The 21,999-nt window shown below is 30.3% G+C and overlaps 2 protein-coding genes across 7 annotated transcripts in view; both read right to left on the bottom strand.

Moving 5' to 3' along the window:
* Positions 1–508: 508 nt before the first annotated feature.
* LOC115238084 (vascular endothelial growth factor receptor 1) lies at positions 509–12,468 on the bottom strand. Of its 2 annotated transcripts, none has more exons than XM_029811626.1 (21): positions 12,242–12,468; positions 9,547–9,680; positions 9,000–9,192; positions 8,758–8,882; positions 8,260–8,407; positions 7,992–8,131; positions 7,506–7,680; positions 7,210–7,333; positions 6,848–7,023; positions 6,614–6,780; positions 6,386–6,527; positions 5,592–5,933; positions 5,130–5,272; positions 4,889–5,057; positions 4,701–4,801; positions 4,419–4,569; positions 4,094–4,318; positions 3,759–3,927; positions 2,980–3,250; positions 2,362–2,799; positions 509–2,058 (listed from the first exon to the last, which is right to left on the bottom strand). In XM_029811626.1, the coding sequence occupies exons 1-21, from the start codon at positions 12,300–12,302 to the stop codon at positions 1,390–1,392; spliced, it is 4,263 nt and encodes a 1,420-aa protein (XP_029667486.1). In that variant the 5' UTR covers positions 12,303–12,468; the 3' UTR covers positions 509–1,389. The 2 variants fall into 2 exon arrangements, with proteins under 2 accessions (XP_029667486.1, XP_029667496.1); XM_029811636.1 differs by having other exon boundaries at positions 2,980–3,217.
* Positions 12,469–17,065: 4,597 nt separating this feature from the next.
* Positions 17,066–21,999, bottom strand: part of LOC115238101 (zinc transporter 1) — a 7,001-nt gene continuing 2,067 nt past the window's right edge. For 2 of the 5 annotated variants that reach the window (XM_029811675.1, XM_029811682.1), the window contains exons 2-8: positions 20,679–20,871; positions 20,062–20,178; positions 19,258–19,556; positions 18,640–18,884; positions 18,285–18,463; positions 17,728–17,814; positions 17,066–17,653 (exon numbers count right to left, since the gene is read on the bottom strand). In XM_029811675.1, coding sequence (XP_029667535.1) covers positions 17,339–17,653; positions 17,728–17,814; positions 18,285–18,463; positions 18,640–18,884; positions 19,258–19,556; positions 20,062–20,178; positions 20,679–20,867 — 1,431 coding nt within the window. In that variant the 5' untranslated portion in view covers positions 20,868–20,871 and the 3' untranslated portion in view covers positions 17,066–17,338. Of the gene's footprint in view, positions 17,654–17,727; positions 17,815–18,284; positions 18,464–18,639; positions 18,885–19,257; positions 19,557–20,061; positions 20,179–20,678; positions 21,044–21,868; positions 21,992–21,999 lie in introns of those variants that run through there. The other 3 variants (XM_029811660.1, XM_029811691.1, XM_029811669.1) reach the window with 3 other exon arrangements.

Below are 21,999 nucleotides of genomic sequence, written 5' to 3'. Positions count from 1 at the left end.
ATGTATATCAAAGTATGCCCAAATAATGTTTGTCACTTAGATATGATCATTATTTAATTCTTTTTTACAGAAATAAAACATGAAAATATTATACATTTAATGTCTTATTGTATATTTGACGCTTGTACAAAAATTTGTTTTTAACTTAATGTGGCTGATTTCTAAGAATAATTTTCTAAATTTTTGAAATAATTAGTTATTCTATATCAACACATAGTGTTTTATATATAATGTTTACAAAGCAAAGTGCAAATATTATGAGTATTAAGTACAAATTGATGAGATATTTTTATCTGTATCTTACGTTATAAAATAGATATATAATCTAATATCTAACATTATGCAAATTTTTTTAAATTTTTTACAATTTTGCGAAAAACTTACAAAAACATTAAGTCCCGCGTGAATATTATCTTTGCGATAAAATAGAAACATAAAAAATTTAAATATTGATATTTTGAATAAATCGCAATAGGAATAAAACATTTCAATAATGAAATAGAAATTTGCAAAGCATTTTCTTATCATATATTATATCTTGTTTAAGTATTCCATATCATTGTACTTTGTATATGTGACGAGAAAGAAATTAATATGACAATATTACAATGTTATTTAATATTCTAAAATATTAACTAATTAGGTATTTAAATTCCAAAGTCTTAGTAGATAACAATTTTATGATACATTTTTTGTATTAGCAAATAAATCATACGCAATAATTATACACAGATGCACAATTTGCCGAGAATATATTAGTTATTTATAGTTTGATAAATGTTTCGAATTGTTATATATATTCCAGATAGAAAGCATCATAAAATATTCGAAAATGTTAATTCTTAAGATCAGGAAGTGCATTTATTGATAAAATATAATTTTTTTGTAAAACCTTATTCCCGTGAGGAAATATGTAAACCATTTTGCAAACAAAAAATCTATATCAAATCGCGTTGAAAATAAATAAATAAGAGAATTAAAATCTTTGCATATAATAAGCACGAATATACTGACAATGAGTGTTTTATGCTCTCTGTGATATATATTCATAAGAAATAATTTTTTTATTTCTATTCACTGACGCTATTAATCACATTTCTCGCTGATCCTATTAATTACCATGGCACATCGATTGAGAGACATTTCACAAAATACTAAATTGGATGTTATTTGATATTATTAGATACTATGTTCCACGCACATAATTCTATATGCGTATATGGAGGTCTGTGATTCCACGATAATATCAAGATATACAATTATAACTATAATAGTAGAAAAAGTCAGTCCAATACAAAATTACAAACAAATCACTAAGTCACATTGAATCCTGTCTTTAAAACGGTTCAATAGTCACAAAAACACACGACTGAAATCATTATAAGCGAACTAAGCTCTCTGATCCATCTCGCGGGTATTTATCATCACGTAGCTAGGATTGCTGAAGCCGTCTGGCACACCCAGTCTTAGATCGCTCTTCTGTTTTGGCATGTTCACGTAATTATCCTGAGTACTAATGATAGACGGCGCGTAGTCCTTTTTCGAGTCCACGCCCGCTCGCTCAGCCGCGTCGTTTTCATCCACATCATTCAGGTCGATCAGATGAAGATTTCGCGGCGCGTTGCAGTAACCGGAATCTCGATCGATCGGTCTCTCGGCCATCTGGTTTTTCATCGCTTGTCTCTGTCGTGCGAATTCTGCCCTTCGCTCCTGTACGTTAATCGGCTTCAGGTAGGGGTCCTCCTCTTGTTTTAACATGGGTGACAATTCGACCGCATCCTCCGAGTCCGATGCTGGTGACGGGAACTCGAAATGCGAACGATCCTCATTTGGCCTAGGACTAAATATCCCGGACTCGTTTGTCTGACAGCTGGGACTCATACATAAGTACGTCGAATCTGGCGCGCCCTCCGAGAATGGTGAATTCGCATAATTATGTCCCGGTGACGATAAAGCTCCGTGATCCGGCGCGGACATCATTGTTAAATAGTCATTCTTACCACTCTCCAGGATCATCGTGTTCAAATCCATATATGGGGTATTCAGACTAATATAGTGCTGGAATAGAAATATATAATTTTGTTACGCGCTGTACTTTGCTGGAAACGTAACAATTATTCATAGAAATTTCAGATATGTAGTGCTTTGGATAGTATTTATTTTTCTAAGCAGAATTATCTCAAGTCTAATGCGATTGAATTATTAACTATATCTTTAATTTAAATATCAAATTACTTTTTAATATTAATAAATCTTTTTTTATTATTATTAGTGTTATTATATTGGTCTTGGAAAATTGATTTATATATTGTATCTCTCATATCATGGCACAATAACCTAATTAGATGAAAAATAACTCACCGATCTCACGCTTTCCTCCAATAAATTACCAATATTCTCCGCGAGGTCTGTGAAACTTGGGCGTAGTGTGGGTTTAGCTTTCCAACATTGTGACATTATGTCATATATTTCGCGAATGGCATACTCTGGCTGCTCCATTCTGTAGCCTTCGATCAATTTTTGATACAATTTCTCGGCCTCCATGCCAGGATACGGCGTCTCAGCCAGGGTAAAGAATTCCCAAAGAACTATTCCGAATGACCATATATCACTTTGCGTCGAAAAAATTCGATCTCTAATTGATTCGATTGCCATCCATTTTATAGGCAACGGACCATCGCCTTTCTTTTTATAATTATCATCTTTGTACATAGTCTTTGCTAGGCCAAAATCGCAGATCTTTACTATATTGTTCTCGCAAAGCAAGATATTTCTGGCGGCAAGGTCGCCGTGCAATACCTGATAACAAACATTAATGTGAAAGCCTTGAAAAACTATAAATTCTCAAATATTCGAATATAGCTTAAACAAATAAATTTTTTTAGACATTTAATGTTGCAAACTTATGTAAAAATTTTGATTACATTATTTTAAATTACATAACTCTAATATATTTATTATGCTAGTTAAATATTTTACCCTTCTTTGACTGAGATATTCCATTCCACGTGCTACTTGAAAGGCATACGATAAAAGATCTTGAGTGCAAATCGGTGTGAGATTTTGGTCTTTGTAATCACCGCGATAATTTGTCCTCCATCCTTGAGATGAATTATTGCTGAGAACGCAGCCGTCTGGCGAAAAGTTGATTTGGGTGTCCGGGTCCGTTCCTGGATAATAGTGCACCACCGTATCGGTGCCTGAATTCGCACTAAGACTGCGAGAGAAGGATAATGCTGCATATTTTATCCTGTCGTACGGACAGAAGAAAAAAGGAAGAACTCTGTTAAACCGCAGCCCCTTGCATGCATCAGTGCATGTGTATGTGCGTGCATTACTTAACACCCAGAATACATTCATAGACAGAATGCGATTATTCAAGTTAGAGATTTTGAGATTTGACGTAGAATAAGCTAATACACAAAATTCTCTGTAGTATTAGTATAGAAATTCGTTGAAAACATATTTAATTGGAAATAAAGAAATATAATTAATTTTTTAGTTTTTGATATTGATTAGTATTCTCTAGAAGATTGTTTAAAACATAGAGAAAGAATATATGCTTTCAATTAATTTGCATTACATTTTACGAAAGCAGTTTAAGTAATAATTGGTGAAATACAGAGTTTAGAATGCATCTAAAATATTTGTTAAAACGTGTTATATTATGTGTGTTACTTATTAACAAAATAGAAGACAAATACATTGACAATTAATGGTAACATAGAATGTTTATAAAATATAATTCATAGACAAACCTGTTATTACTACTGACACTGCCAGTTCTCGTCAGCATATCCATACCGATAGTAAGATCGAGTTTTCCAGTGTTGGGATCGATTTGATTAATAAAATTGTTTCTATGTCTCAAAAGATAATTATGCAAATTTCCGAAACGACAATATTCGACAATCACCAACAATTCGCCTGTTGTAACAAAGATTTTAATCCTTAGTGCATTTTGAATAACTATTTAATTTTACATTTCTGTTTAACATTAAAAACAGATATGTTTAAAGACAATGCAAGTTAAATAACGTCTTTAATCATTGTTTTAACACAATTTTTTGCGAATTATTTCAGCAATACGTACGTTTCGAAATATTTTTAGTGCATGCACCAAGAAGATTGACGACATTTAAATGCTTGCCAAGGTGCACCATGATCTTTAATTCACTGGCAAGTGCACGTACATAAGTCGGCTCGGTAGTTCGACGTACCATTTTCACGGCGACAGTCGTGACAGTTTCAGTTTCGCATATTCCTTGCGCTTCTGCTTTCATTACAACTCCAAAAGCACCACTGCCCAATTGTTTTCCTGAAAAATAATTAGTTAGAAATAATTAGTTTCTATTGCATTAAACTGGATATTTATTTCATTAAATTTAAACTAGATTACGTAAAACAGTTGCGCTTACCGAGCTTCAATCGTTCTCTTGGAAATTCCCACTTTTTATCATAAGGAAGAAGCTCTGCTTGATCATCAACCGTCAAATCTGGATTTAGACATTCTAGAGCACCTTCTTCAAAGTGCATGAGACCTGCTTCCATCAATTCTTTTCTCATTTTCTATAAAAGGACATAATTTTTATTTCGTTAGATAGTACTATTTTTTCCATAAGATTTTGTCGCAATATAATATCAAATTATATTTTATAACTTTTATACGAATTATATCAGGAAAATAGAATACGATTTACCTTTTCACGACGAACCTTAATCGTAAAGAAGATCGCTAAAATCACTAAGATAATACCTAAAATAGCTATTGAAGCAGCTAATATTATGTCAAGTTTTTCCCCTGCAAAAATTTTTTGATTTTCAATCTGTGTGCTTATTAATATTACCTTTTACATGTGATATAATTTTCTAGATATCATTTTCTTACATTTTGAATTTTTTACGATTATCTGCTGATAAGTTTCATTGATGCCTAATCGATTCATAGCTTGGCACGAATACTTTCCGCTATCATGTTGCTTAAAATATTTAATATTAAGCTCCTGATAATTAAATTTGAATAAATATTGATCATTTTCTTTTAGCAGTACATCGTCCTGCGAATCAAAAAATAAAATGAAGGACACATTGCATTTAGTTCCACCAAACCATAAATGCACGATATGTACCTTGTACCATGCAATTATTGGCTTAGGCATCCCATCAGCAAAACATTGCAAAATCACCGTTTTATGGCCTTCGGCGATCACGTCGATATTTTTCACTGTAGTCTTGTTCATATTAGTTTTGGTAAAAAACGGCGGTACTGGATCTATACAGCATCACAAATATATAAAAAAGATAAATTACAATACGATTTTCTATAGAGATTGATTTTAGTTAAGTATGGTAAACATATTCTTTATAATAAACAAATTATAATTGGGCTTTGCACGCAATAATTTTATATCTGAAATATTTTTTTTATTTATTGTATTTTAATATTTTTAATATTTTAAGGCAAGATATTTGTATGATAATCGCTTTTTTTATATTCATTATATTATACAATGACTACAATTCAATTTTTAAAATACTTTTTTTTAATACAATATTAGATATAAAAGAAATATCAATTATATTGTAATTACCATGGGCAATTAATTTGTAGATTGCATAATCAGAAAGAGTTGTATCTAAGACGTCGTGATTCAATTCATTTGTGCATTTGCCATTGCAAATATAATCCTGAGCATCTGATTCTTGGACATAATGAATCTTTAAAATTGATCGATACGTGAACGGGGTTTTATGTTGTATAATCTGTATTCTTTCTGTTTCTATAACTGGTGTTTCATGTGTCTGGTTTTCCAATCTTGTCCATGTTAGCTCATCTGTGTAATTATAAATAGAAGCAGCACATATCAGTTCAACATTATCGCCTTTTGTTACCAATTCCTTTGGTCCGATAATACCAAAAGCACCTACTCCATCTGCGAAATTTAAGAAGTGGAAAATATTAATATTAATGATTTATAATATATTGTGACACACATTTGAAAGCATTTTAATTCTGATCAAAACTTTTTTTATAATTTTTTAATAAATTATAACTTTTTAATTTACGTATTTTTTGCATTAGATAAGATAACAATTGCGCAATGATAGATTTTAACAGTAAATAAAAATAATATAATATTTTGCAAATTTACAATGACGAGATATTGGAAACTAAATATATTTTGTAGAATAATGTAAATCATAATTTTATACTTATAGAATAGGGGGATAGAATCGTGCGCGCGCGATGTCCTCTCTATTATATTCAAAATTTAATATTATAATTGATATATATATATATACATATATTTATATTGTATATAACTAGAATAGCAATATGATTATATAAGTTTTAACAGCTAGGCAGAGTAAAATATCTCCTTACCGGATACAAAAATGTTCTCCGTCACGGCATCACAATCGAGGGAATTACAAGCCTTACATGTTACTTTCCCCGATACTTCGATAGGCATTCTTGCTCTCGATTCGAATCCGTAGCTGGAGCTGTAAACGCTTTGCATTACATCCTGTAAAATCCACAGAAGTTTCTTGTTACAGTATAGATACAAATAAATATTTATGTAAAATCAGATTTTAATAAGATTGCACTTACCGTCATTTGCACAATTGTTGAATTTTCAAGTGACGGATAATTAGGACATCTCAAAAAATTCCATGTTATGTTTGACGCAGGATGAGATAGTACTTCGCAGCGGAATTCCGCAGTTTCATTAGGTGCATAATAAGATTCAATCTCTGTTAATATGGCAACCGGCTTAGCTGAAACCAACAATAAATAAATATACTGTAGTCGTTTTTATATAATATTAGAGAATTATCTCAATACCTATGATATTGAGTGTAAAATTAAGCTTTTGTATCATGTGGTCATTTTTAGCTTCAAGAATATAATCTCCTGTATCCGTTATTTCTAAATTGCTTATCTTTAAAATGGTAGCTGTTGTACTTGTGTTCACAGAATACTTTGGACTCTCTGTAATTTCCTGACCATTTGGTTTAAACCTGTAATAAAAAATATATATATGTTTAAACGTGTTAAAAAATTTTTGTTAGCATTAATTTATTATTCATTGGCGTAATATACATATTTGCGTATAATATATATTAATATTAAAATATAACTTTTTAATTTGAATCGTATATATTGTAATAGAGCGGGAGAGAGAGAGGGAGAGACAGCAAAATTACCATTGTAAATGCGGTTTTGGATATCCATCAACATAAACGACCCATTGCACTTTTCCGCCTTTTTCACCTTGATAATATCTCTCAATATGTTGAGACGTAAGATTAATATACTTTATTTGAGGATCTGAAATTAAAAATATATTAAACGTAAAAAAATATTACTTGTACTAATACGAGATTTTCCTTGAAAGAAATTTACGTTACATGCATATGGTTATATTCTATACAGACATATCGTTTTCTCATAAATATCCAAGCGCATTCTTTAATCGTATCTAAATTAATGATAAACTGACCGTGTATCGTAATATTTTTCGTTGTCTTCTTTATGTCGTGAATCGATCTAATGACGCATTCGTACTCTCCTGCGTCCTCGTCTGTTACGTTAAATACCGTCAACTGACACGTAACTAAGAGATAATTGCCGTCGAGCTGTTTTCTAAACTGTTGAGTGCTTACTCTGCTGTTGCTCTGCAATTAAAAAAAATTACATATATGAATGATGAATATTATAATGAAAAAAATCTAGGGATATAAATAGAAAACTTTGATTATTCGTACGTTGTTAAAATATGCACGTCTAATCCTTAACAAGATACGTCAATCTAGCTCTCGTTAGTAAGAAAAATCAATATAATTAGAAAATTTTTTTTCTATTTTGAAGATTTTTAAAAACACTAACAATAAGTATTTTCGTCCACACATTACTAAGTAATTAAAGCGCGTTTTTATTTGGAATGTATTTTTGTTTTCACTATACGAAACTAAAATAAGCTATTTACCTGTTCCGGCGTGCTCCAATTAAATACATATCGGACGGATGCATCAACCTCAACGGTGCAATTCACGTATAGGTCTTGTCCGCGTGTGACATGGCGCAAAGTGTCATCGTGAATTTTCGGTTCGGGCAGAGTTTGTTTTACTGTGTAAACAATTTAATTATTCTTATTAATGTGTTACCAAGAAATTTCGGTAATTATAGCTGATACATCTTTTATATATATATATATATATGTTGCGAAATTAACATCTCGAGTTGACCGCACTTACGATGCACAGACAAGACGTAATTGACCTCGTGCTCTTCGCCGTCCTTCTCTATCGAGCACTTGTACCAGTCGCTGTCTTTTACTGTGAGGTTCCTAATCGTGAAACCAATTCTAGGATCAAATGATGCCTTTTTCTCCAACTCGTCTTCCTGTGTATAATTAAACGCGTTGAATTGTTAGAAAAGTGTCTAATGATAAATAACGATCTGATAAAATTAACACAATTACTTTTATTGCAATATAACGAAGGATTCGAGACAATAACGTGCTAAGCGTATTTTTAACATTCTCCGCAAAGCATTTTTTCAACTTATTTTTATATAAATTTCTTATTCTAAAAAATGTATTTTGAGATCATAATCGAATTTGCAAATAAGATATAAGTTAATGGTCCTATACAACTTTCTTCGTAGACACGTCGCCGCATATTATACAAATCTAAGAAACTATATCTTTTTTAGAAGGCAAATTATCTTCTACTAATTTTGTCAATACTCACGTTATTGTTGGATAAGGTAGGTACTAGATCCGGTGATGTAGGTCTGCAGGGTATTACTATACTACCACCAGCAACTGCATTCAGATGAGCAAAGGTATCCGCTTCAACGAATAAATTCGTACTAGCTGTAACAAGTTTAACGCAATTATTTTACGCAAAATGTATGAATATATTACAAACGAGATATAGACACAAATATTTTTCATTGATTCGTAAAAACAGAATATATAATTTTGTCTTACATTTTATGTAAACGTATAGCCAGTTCCTCGGTATTACCTCGGAATTATCAACGAAATTTGGAATAATTTCAACATTATAATCGACACAACCGTACCAGCCTGTATCGCCAAAAATGGTTTTTGGGCGTTGAAACATATATTTGTAAACGCTATTTTCCTTATTCTCGCTTATTCTCGGTGTTGAAGTGTTAAACTGTCATAATAATAATGTAAAGTTTATTATATAAATTGCATGCGTTTATATAAAAATTAATTTAACTTAAGAAGTAATTTCTATAGATAACATATAAATAAATATTTTTATATGGCAACTTTCATTAGATATGCTTCTTATAACTAACTGATAGGAAATAAGCCTTATACAAAAATAATTAATCTAATTATTAAAATTTGAAGTAATTTTTTATAGAATTATTTGTCCAATTTTTCTATAGAGAAATGAAACACATCTTAATATCTGAAATATAATGTAAAATACTCGGAAAAATCAAGCTACAAATAAAAAAAATATTGGAACCTATTCTAATAAACTTTATAATATGCATACTGCTTCTATAATGGCATCAGGATAAACAAATTTAACTGGTGTTAAGCCTGTGCATGTAATCTCTAAAGATTCTCCTTCATTTAACACAATTTCTTCTTTGCTTGGCGAAATAATTGGTTTGCTACTTTCCGATGCTGAAAAACACAAAATTATTCGTGTAGTTCAAATATAATTTAAAACTATTAGAATTTATTCTAGAGATAATTTTTCTTATAATTATATGACATAATGATATATTTTATTTCTAAACTTTGTATCAATTCTTTTAATTGTTCATCGATATTTTTATATTGCTATTTATCTCGCGATAATGAGAAACATTTATATCGGAATAATTGTTGCTAAATGTTTGCGCATAAGTGAGAATATGATTAAGAGTTTCGAGAGAAATGTCGTCGCGTTAGCCGCAATGTCCTGCGGATGATTGGCTTTATCTGGCCCTCCTCGTTACTCTTCTGCACAAAAGGACGCACGTGCCGTTTCAGTCTGTTTCTGCGCAAATGCGACCCGTGACTAGGAAGGAAGTCCTTTTTTCCTCTCCCGATAACGTGCTCATATTATCAGCCAGTATGCTTGTGTAGAAGTCATAGGAAACACAGGACTGAGCAACTGAGATTCACAAATAAATGGATTGTTTCTAACTATATCATAATTTACAATAGGAAGGATTGCATATGATGCAAATTTATGACGGGAAGTTTACAAACGTATTTGCGCATAATCTTTGCATCATCATGTATGTAAATATGATAAGGTTAAAACGTATTACATTTAATGCTGAATTGCATAAAAATAATGCTACTACATAACTCAGAATATCTTTGTATTATTTGAAAAACTACATATCAAAAGATAGTATCGTATCTAAAGATGAAGGTGTTGCGGGATGATAGAAAATAAAAGGCAAACTTTATCCAAGGCAAACTACAACAGAATAAACAATTTAGATGTTTGTATTTAAAAAAAGATTTAATAATGATAATCTCTTCTCTCTCTCTCTCTCTCTCTCTCTCTCTCTCTCTCATTCTCTCTTTTCTCTTAAAATTTTTATTTAATGTAATATTTAACAGGAATGTCAACTTTTATAAACTGTAGTGAAAGTGAACTACTTTTTGAGGAAAGTATTTAAATTTATTTAAAATATTTCAAAACAAAAATTATATTCCAAAGAATATTGCAAAGTAGAAAAAAATCTTAAATTTTAGTTTTCATAATTCTCACAATTTTTACATTTACAAAGGAAGAGTAAAATGAGATGATTGCAATGTGACGGTGTTATAGTATCGATAATATGCATTTTTTTCTGAGTTATGCTGTCATCGAACAAAATATTGCGAATAAACTGACTAATGCAATCAAGCATGACTCGTTTTATGTAGTCAATATCATTGACGCCTCTTTTGTACGATCGGAATATTGCAGAAATAATTCTCTTCTTGCCGCCTATCATGCTTTTCATAGTAACAATGTAGCATCTTTATTTATTATAAAGCATCAATGTAGCATCTTTATTGCAGCATTTTCATTTTTTGATTGATCATATTATATTAAATGACCTATAAAATTATCGCCACTTATTAAAACGCCAACGTACGAGATCAAATTCAATGAAATTTCATGATTGATATACCGCTGAGAAATGATTGACTCAGAAATACTAGTAATAAATACTAGATGTATATCTCACATAACATATATCTTTATTCGATGCAGAACATTAACTGTATGATTATCCTATATTGCGAATATAACAACAGTTTGACAACAGTTGCACTTGATTGCTAATGTAAGTGTTATTGCACATTTTATTTAAATAATTAATTAATACTTGTATAATAAAAGTTTGTTATAATTTGATTTTATTGACTTGTTTCTGTATAATACATAACATAGTATTAAAAACTTATCATTTTCCAAAATTCTCTTTGTCTAATATAATAGTATCGTTAATGACAAAATGAATTAATGAGTTTAGCTACAGGTGAGATTCATCGTTCTTTGGGCATGATTCATTCAGGCATTCGTTTCATCCATGCTTCACAATATCGATCTATTTTATATGATAAAAACGACTCGACTGTTTTACAAGATTATTTATAAAAAACTCTGTTAAACGTTTTTGCCGTGTTCAGATGTAACATTTGCAACAAAAGTTTTAAGCAAATACAATTGACAGTTTATGATAATCTTTACGTTGCTTACGTTTTAGAACTATGATTTCAAGAAAACAGCCACGAAATTTCAGATTAAGTACTTTAATATTTATATAACTGTTTTCTTTATAAAACCATAGTTAGAAAAAGCTATAGAATTTTAAATTAGATATTTTTGCAAGATCTATCAGAATGAGAAACATTTACAATTTATTTCACTTAACATTTTCTTAAATATACACGAACAAACTAAAATATTAATCGAGGTTTGATGCACGTGCACATGCGTTTCTTTCCAAATGATTTAAAGAATTACTGAGACGCTATTGAGGCAACGAATTGCTGAATAGCAATGAAAAAGTTTCCACATCGTATATTCTTCGAGTAAAATCTGACCGCGACACCAATAAAAGTGACTCAATGACAACCACGTGACCACTTTATACTTGTCACACACACACGTGAAAACACACACCTACACGCACACATGTGTATGACAGATGCGTCGTGCGCGGGCAGGTACGCCAGATTGCGTTAATTACCTTTGCAGAGCGTGAAAACGACGAGTACTAAAACGCGGTATCGTACGTAGTGCAGAAACATTTTCGTTTCTCTTATGCTTTACGGGTTCTCACATTTTTGCATACCGGTATTGCTTAATGAATATTGTCGAATGCGAGCGCGCGCGAGAATAGGCCCCGGAGTTGCTCTTCGAGGGCCCAACCGCTCTCTACTACGTTCTACGGTCACTTTCACACTGAGTCTCTCGTTGTAGAAACGACTAAACGAGCAGGCCCCACCCGGCCGGTTTCCCGTTCGAGTACAACTTATCGGAGACGACGTCATCTCGTGACACCATCCGCTTTCTGATGCCAAGAGTTACCTACATCGAGCTAATTCCTCACAGTCGTGCATCAGACCGACCGGCAATAGTTAAGTTTTTATTGCAAGTTACACAACCGAAGAATTGACATTAGATGCTCCGATTCTGCAAAGATTCGTTCGCATCGTATAGATAAACTAGATATAATTACGTGGCAGTAAATCATTTTCGCACAAGACAAGGTAATACAAATTATTTTTGAGTATATTTAGGAATAAATATTTGTGATATATGTTTCTTTAAAATACGATTATTATATAAAATATTACAAAGAGATATCGGGGGGATGTTCTTCTAATGATAAATTTTTTTAAAATTAAGCCTTGATTTTTCTTGGGAAAACTATGAAAGGTAAAAGTTGATCTTCATTGGAAGACTTTCCAATCTCTCGCATACCATATGTTTTTGTAACTGAACCTAAAAGGAATTAAAGTAAAATTCTACATAAAATTAACTGAAGAATGTAATTTTGTTATCCATTTGGTTTTTTAAACTTCAAAAGAAATTTACGAAAAACTTTTTTTAATCATTTATATCTTGGAAAGTATATCTTGATATTTTTGCTTAAAAATTTGATTGTCATTAAAAAAAATTGGTGATTGATCAGGAGATTTTGAGATATTCTATATATCATGCCATATTCAACGAAATAATTACAAGATTGATAAATATCAAGTATATTGATTATTTATATAAAATTAATGTGTATCCTAAAATGTATTTAATTTGGATTATTAACGTTTCTGATTCTCGTAGAATTTTAATGTTTAAATTTGCTTTAAAGTATGAAATCGAAAAATATTAATATGTAAAAAATAAAATAACATAGTTGTTGATTTTTGAGAATATTCAAGATATGTAATGTAGTAATAAACTTATTATATCATAGATATTTTATTTGCTACAAATGCGAAATATAGTTATCTAGCAATCACACTGTCTTCTTGATTGTATAATTAAAAGACATACTTATATATTAAACATTTTTGTGTAATAAAAATGTTGAATATATAAGTAATAATCTTTAACCGGTCTTTTATTCGCGTGCATTTAAGAAACTTACTATTTGAAAGCAGAAGCCGAAAATGTTATAAATAGAGATCTCGTTGTTGATGATCGTTCCCATGAAACCCTGAGTGAGTTTATATAGTTTGATATTTTAGGCACAAGATACTTCTCTCTGCTAAACGGCAATTTTCAATGAAATTATGAGGGGAGCATCTTCTTATATATATATGGCAATTTTTTTGGCTAAAATAAATTTACTGAATCTTTGTGTTCATGAAGTTTTGCACATTTGTTGTGTCGAGAATATGGCTTTTAAATTAGCATGGTCTAGTTGTGAAGAATAGCGGTTATTGAACTGATTAGCAGAAAGAGTTGGCATGATTAACACGTCTTCATTTCTTGACAATAGCTTTTTCGTATTTTTTATTTTCTTTAAAATATATATAACAAGAAATAAACTGATATATAATTCTATATGAGACATATTATTAATATCTGTGCAAAAATTTTTACTTTATTACAAAGATTATAATTGATCATCGGTAGATCATTGGTTATTGTCTGTTGCATCTTCCGAGCGCTATATTCTGATGGCGTTAGTCTATCAATTAATTATCCTAGTACATTTTTTAATACACAATCTTTATTTCAATAAAAAAAATTCAAATTGAGACAATATTGATTTCTAATGCAATTTTATTTTGTAATTATCTAAAATTCAATGCAAAGAATAACCGTAATAGAATAGATAAAATGGACATTAGTCATACATTTCAAAATAATATAATACTAACAAGTATAAGTTAGATAAATGTAATAATATTTATATTTTATGTGATAATATCTATTTATTAATAGTTTCCTCATTGTGCAAATCTTCGAGGTATTTCTCTGTTTCTCAAAACATCAGAGTTTACAATAATCTCTCTAAATATAATAAAGTGCGTGTTATAAACCGCAGTTTCCGCTGATGTATCATATCTCTAGACAGTCTCTGCACATTTCTTTATGCAGCCGAATATTGTCGCAGATAGAACTGCCGCTGATAAATGAAGCGTCTTTGTATAAAAAATCATTCAGCATTGCTCTTAAAGAATTAAAATTATATAATGGATGCCGATTTTCGAATACTTATATGTGTAATAATAACGCCTGTCTTAATTATTTTAAGTTTGATATAATAAATATGATATCATACACGCACAAATTACATTAAAAATGTATAAGAGAGTAATAATAATATTTATATTCAACGTATTAACATAAAATATATACAATTAAATTTGTTATTATAAATTACGAAGAGATAGGACAAAATTTCTTTACAACCATTAATCAAAATATGTTTGTAAAGATACAGAAATCTACTATAAATTACTTTATACAAAAATTTAAAATATAGCAAATTTTTTCAATTTCAAATAAGAAGATCTAAATCTCCCGTAATGCATTATATTAAACATATGTCAATTTGATCGTGGACGATGAGTTAAATTATTATCTGTCAGAACAGCGACCCCAAACTTAAGATAGAGTGCTATAGACCTCGTTGCTATCGGCAGCAACAGGTTTCTGATCATTAACACCCACACTTATTGCGTAGGAATTGTTGTCAGTGACATATCTCCAGAGTTTTGTTTTCGTCTTGTTTGTTGAGATATCCATTTCTGTTAATCTTATTGTTCATAAATTATGCTGATTTCTTTTTTATGGATAATATATCTCTTTAAAATTAATTACACATATAGTTTTTACTTTATTTAGTTTCACTTGATAATGTTAATATAATACATGTAATATGTAAAACAGTTTTACTTAGAAATCGCTGTAAAAGAAAAAATATTTAGTAGTATATCTTAAGAGATATCTTTATTATATATTATAATTATAAAATTATAATTTCGCGATTTAATATATATTTTATCTAATCATAGTTGAAAAAGAAACGACAAAAGATTATACTTATTTCTTAAAAAGTATGAATTTTTACATTTGTGAGAGAGAGGAACATATCGAATTGTCGTTAATATTTGTATAGTTATTGAGCTACTAAATATATTCTACTTAATCTATATATAATTCGTATTAGACACATTATATCGCTCATAAGTACATGCTTATTTATTAATACTTTGCAACTTTTTTACTTAAAAATTTTAGTATGATTTGCAGATATATTTGACTATTAATATTAAAATAAATTACTCTGTATATACTTATGAGCGATAATATATGGTTATGGATATATGTACCCTCTAAAAAAACTTTTTTTTGAAAAGGTTTTTTTAGAGGATTTTTTTCATTTTTTTTTTTTACGGTAGTTATGACTTGACTACCGCTCTACCGCATCGCTTGATAAATTGAATGATGTATGTTATACTATGTTCATTTTGAGGAACACATCTCATCGCACTGGAAGAAATATAAATTTATTATGAACTGTATATATTTAACGAAATTAATATTCCGTTCTTCTGATAACTAACATACATACTGCCCGAATTTTCGAAACTACAAGATATTAATTATCTATCTTGTTATATGTACATTTTGAAATACTTAATACTAGTTTGCAGTCTTCTCGTTAAAAATGTGTACGTATATCACGACTCATGTTTAGCCTTGATATTTTTAGGTGCCAGATAATTTTACTTGCTAATACATTTTTTAAAATACAATATTATATGAAGAGAATAAAACTTTGTGTGTATGGCGAAAAATAAGATATAACTTAAAAATTGTTTCAAGTTTTTTGAGTAATTTAAATTCTAATAATATTTTTTTCCAAAACAAAATATTAATAAGATTATAATACTAAAAAAAATATATACGGCTTCTACAAAAAAAGATTTAGTGCATCTGTAATTTCTTGATGACCTCAAAGTGATAGAAAGTATTTGATTATTGTACTATTTACAGTAAAACTAATAAATTTCTATTTATATTTTTTTGTCAAATGTCGAATTTTGTAGCCCGAAAGTATCATGGCATTTAATATGATGAGCAGGATTATATATTTTAAGCAAAATAATATGCCATAAAAGAATCAAACGAAACTATTATCCATGAACAATTAATGAAGACTTAATCCTAAAACGGCATTATAAGTATGAAATACCCGGAAATTTTTTTTATCGTTGCATTTTTTTTTTTTTTTTTTTGTTTTTTTTTTTTTGACGGGGGGGAAATGCATTTACGCATACCCCGCGGGCGGGCGTTGCTCCGCGGGGTTATGTGGGACTCGCCCTGCAAGTTCCGCAGGGAATACCCACTAAAACCCCCCCGGGTGTCCATCTCGGCGTATATGTCTGGGAGTGCGCGGGAATCGCGGTCAGCATTCTTCCGCTCACCCCCAACCGCCACCTCGGGAATTTTTTTTTTCGTTTTATTTTTTTTTTTTTTTTTTTGGTTTTGTTTATCTTACTTATTGTAGTTTTTTTATTAATAAGGATAATAAAATTTTTTGCCGCGCTTGTATAATTTTTACTGCTTTTAGATAACGATAAAAAAAATATGTTTCAATATGTGTCATTTTTATGAAAGTTATAAGAAGTCAAAGTTAGTTCGGATATGCCATATCCATGATATCGTTCTTGTCATAAAGCTGATATAGTATCATTGTAGGGTTAAGTTAAGATATGATGCTGTAGTCCACGTGGTTATCAGCAGTTGCAGATGTCTGGTACTTGTAGATATCCGATCGGTTATAGTTATCGCACAGGAATTGAATGTCAATATTTACGATGCTTTATTCTTGTTCGCTGTTTAAGCGAGATGTGTTTTCATTCGTCAAATCGTGTTCAGATATTTCTGCTGTTGGATCGCTCTTGACAGTCCGCACCACTAGGGCTTCTTCCGCGTAATTAGTAAATTTCTCCAAACTAATCGCACATGTAGCTGGTATTATTTCCTTTTTGTCGTATTTTCTACTGATCGGATGCGTGTCCTTCTCCGACTTGCACGCATCCTCCAAGAAGTTCTCTCGCGAGCAACACTGGGAGGAACTGCAGTGTTCCCCGTGACAACGAATCAGACAATCAGTTTTCTCCATATTCGGTTTTATCTGATGACACAAATCATTATCCGTTGAAATGATTTTAAAGATAGAAAGACGAAGTATTAATATATTCTGCGTACCTTATGAAATTCTGGCTGTATAGTAACCTGCGTAATGCCCATTTCGACAAAAAAGGCGGTGACTTGATCCGTGATACTAGCATAAACCTGATGGAAAAAAATCGGGATATTTTTAACGTAATAAACGAATAAATGAATCTCTTTTACTTATTTATTTTGATCGGCATCGTTCAAATCAACGTGAACAAAGAATTGTGCGAGAAAAGATAAATTTGAAGGAAAATAATTTACGATATCCATATTAACCATTAATTATCGTGTAATATTTGTTCTGTAAAAAATCTGTGCGTATACTTAAATTAATCTCTCTTTGCATACATAAACTGTGCAAATGCTGCTGAAATCTTTTGTGTAACCTCAATCGTTGATTTTTCCTCTCATTCTTGTTAGCATAATTTAATAATATATATATATATATATATATATATATATTTTGTTTAATTAAAAAAAAAAATGTCGAACTAATATTTTTTTCACTAAAAATTATTAAGTAATTTCTATTAAATGTAACTTATTTTATAATAAATCAATTTAGCTTGTGATTTGATTTTCCTTACCGTTGGATCTAAAAATATGATATGTGCTGTAGAAATGATTTTTTCTCCTGCTAATTGCCATACGTGTAAGTCATGGACATTCACGATACCCGGAAAAGCTTGCAACAATTCTCTTTTGAGAGAATCTATGTTTATATGATTTGGAATTGTTTGAAGCAGAATTAAACCTGATTCTTTCACTATAGAAAGAAATAATGAGAAAAAGAAAGGAGCTGATTATTTTCAAGAATTAATATATTAGTCACAGGACAAAAACAAATCTCTAACTAATTATATTATTTTTTTTTTTATACAAGTAAGTATCACATTTTACATTATCTTATTATTTTGGATTTATTAAAGAAAATATACTCACTGTATGGATAGCAAAGAACGAATAGTGAAATTGATGAAATAATGGCAAAGACTGGATCAATGTATTTGGCCACATCGGAATCGGTGAAATAAACTAAAATCGATACTAGTATGACGAAAACGCATCCGAGAACATCCCGACACATTTCCCTAAAGCCTTGGCTTTTTGGTATTGCCAATGGACTTCGCCTAGTTTGTGCCGACAACTGTTGCTCGCCATCCTTTCTTTCTTGTGAATTCACATTTCTAAAATATCAAATACTTGGTGATAATATGGATTAATTAATACGATTGGCAAATCGTATTCTGCCATTAAATAAATATGTACAATGAAATATTTCAAGAATTCTATATTTTGATTTGTTTTTGTTTACGAAGACATATTTAAAAAACTCTCTAACATTTAATATAATACATATAATACATACAACTGCACGTTTCAACTGGGATTTCAAAAATAAAAAATGTGTATATATACATAACTTTATCTCGCTTGTTACTTAATACAAACTCATAAAATGCTTGTCAAGTACTTAAAGAACGATTCAAATTGTGAGTGTGAATTATCGTGCATTTCTTGTTCTTCGACTGTTTGTAATTTGAATCTATCGAAAATTACCTGCAAAGTATTACGTCTCCTTTCTCAGTGACGTGCACGAAGATTCCCTGATTAAACGCGAATCCTCCGATTAAAATATAACATAAAACATTCAAGAGTATTCCAGAAGCACCGATGCACAGCACGGGCAACGGGTGATGCATTTCATCCAGATGATCGATGTGCACCAATGTCTGCAACGCCTCCATTAGTAGGGAGAAACAAAAAGATGCCAAAAACACACAGCAGACGAGCATCGTGACAATGTCGATTCTGGCCCATCCAAATGTGTTTTTCATTTTTCTGTCCGACCATGATTCCTGTAAAGCAAGTTTTTTACTTCTGAATTATTATAAACGAATTATAATAAGCGCTTATGAACGTGTTTTTGTAGCATGCTTTAAATAAAGGATTTTATTTTTTTAAATAGGACATTTTTAAATAATTGTTATTTATGAATGTTTTATAAAATTTTTACTAAAAATAATGTATATTGAAATCTCTTTTTTATGCAGATCTTATTTAAGAGATTCTTTTAAAATTTATTTCGAATTTTTATCATAAAGCTATCATGCAATGAATGCAAATAAAATAAACAAAACTGAAGTTATTATTATTAGTTTTTTTATCATTATAATTTTAAAATAGGACAATAATTATAGCTTTATACTCCAAAAGAAATATTTCATATTGCATCATGAAAATTTTGATACTTCAAGAATTTATTTACAGAAAGCAAAAGATATTTTTTTCTATGCAGATTAGTGATGACTTTAAACTTTTATATATAATATCTTATAATATTTATAATATTTTTGAGCGTACCTTCGTTTTCGTTGATAAAGATGTGACAGAACCCTGTTCCTCTCCGTTAATGCAAATTGATGAATTCCCCACTGAACTGCAATTGCTATTGCTACTGTACCTTTCTCGATAGCTATACTGCAAACAATGCGATTATGTGTAATTGCAAATTTTTTTCCGTAATATAAGATTACATCAAGATCTTGTATATCTTTATCAATTTCTAATAAGAACAATCGTGTATACTTTACGTTTCACTAAATTCAACGGAGTCATTATGAACTTGTCTCAATTATCGAAGCGACACATGTCAATGCAAATTTTTCTAGCTCTAGATTTTTTCGCATTTTTCTTCAAAAATATCCAAAAAATGAAAGATCGCTTATATCTGTTCTTGCAGGTTGAATATTATTTATATTATTAAACTTAAGAAGTTACATTTTATGTCATTTATTCTATAACAAAGTTAAGTTTTTTTCTAATTGACTCTTTTTCTCTAATATGTTTATAAAAACAATGATTACGTGAAGAAGAATCATTTGAAATCGCGATGGGCACGGAGTAGATTGAAAGCTTAATTACATCATTGTCATTTCATAAGCGAGACTTACGAATGATTTGCGGATTTTCGCACTTACCTTGATCGAGGCGATACAGCCGACGAGTGCCACGATGTTGCAGAGCATGTGATATGCGTTGAGGAGTAGAGTTAGCGAATGCGTCACATGACTGGCGATGATCTCGATTAAGAAAAAAGTCGTGGTAAAGAATAGCACCAGGTATAGCTGCACCGGTTGCAGCCTTCTGAACCACTCTTTCACAGCCATGACCCTGCTCGCAAAGTCACGTGGTGAACGTTTCTATTCTTTGATGATATATCGCGATAATATATGAAGAACTGTTATATTTCACGATCGCACAATATCACTGTGTAACCACCGAACCTTCCGTATTATTTGTAACTGCATTCGATTAATTTATTTACAGAATTTGTTTTGGAAACCTATAGAAAAGATAACTTCTCTGAATAAAGTTGTGTAAGTTTTTTTGAAAACTTCGGAAATATGTTAAAACTAGAACTGTATTGTGAGTAAAAAGCGCAATCATCTTTTTATTCGCAAAAACAACTCACATATTTACTTGAATAAACGAAAATTAATTTAGATCTTGATGTGCAGAATATATTAAATTATCTACTTTAAGTTATAGTTTGTCTCTTTTTATGTAAATTATAGTTTATATGCGAAAAAAAATTAAGTACGATTGAATAAGTGAATTAAAAAGACTCAATTTAAACGTTTCCTTTAATCGGTAATAAAGAGGACAAAAATAATCATAGCTTTTATAATAATGGAAAATACGTATATAAAAAGACGTATATTCATTGAGGGGAGATTACGCATTGTTTATGAGATCTTTCTCAAGCGACACATCATAAGACAATCTGCAAACTTTATACGTACTATTTAAGGAAACAAAACATGAATGCTAAATTTATCATGTTTGATAAGGCCATTAGCGAATGTGGTCAGTTTAAATCATCAAATTACATTGCGAATAAAGACTCTTTCTTATAAATAAATCTCGTCACTATGATATTTTAGTTAAAAATTTATACTTTTTAATTTAATCTTTTGTTATATACGCTTTTATTCTTTTTTTATTCGATATTCCGAAGTATCGCTTTTATATATTTTAATATCACAGGATTTTAAGAAAAAAAAAAATGTTTCGGTTATATTTAATAAAAAAGAATTAGATATATATAGAATTATGTATGTGTGTGTATGTGTATGTGTAAAATATATAATTTTTAATTTGACGTTACCTATATATGCACCCACATAAAAGTGCGCTCAATCACTCAATGCACATGTTGCTGCATTTAACAGCGAAACTTCGTAAATTGAATAATGTCTAACACGATTTTTTTAAGCAAATATCGCATATATATATATA

This window comes from Formica exsecta, unplaced genomic scaffold (genome assembly GCF_003651465.1).
Source record: "Formica exsecta isolate Colony F162 unplaced genomic scaffold, ASM365146v1 scaffold115, whole genome shotgun sequence".
In the NCBI taxonomy this organism is placed as follows: domain Eukaryota; kingdom Metazoa; phylum Arthropoda; class Insecta; order Hymenoptera; family Formicidae; genus Formica; species Formica exsecta.
This window is presented reverse-complemented; position numbering and strand designations above follow the sequence as displayed.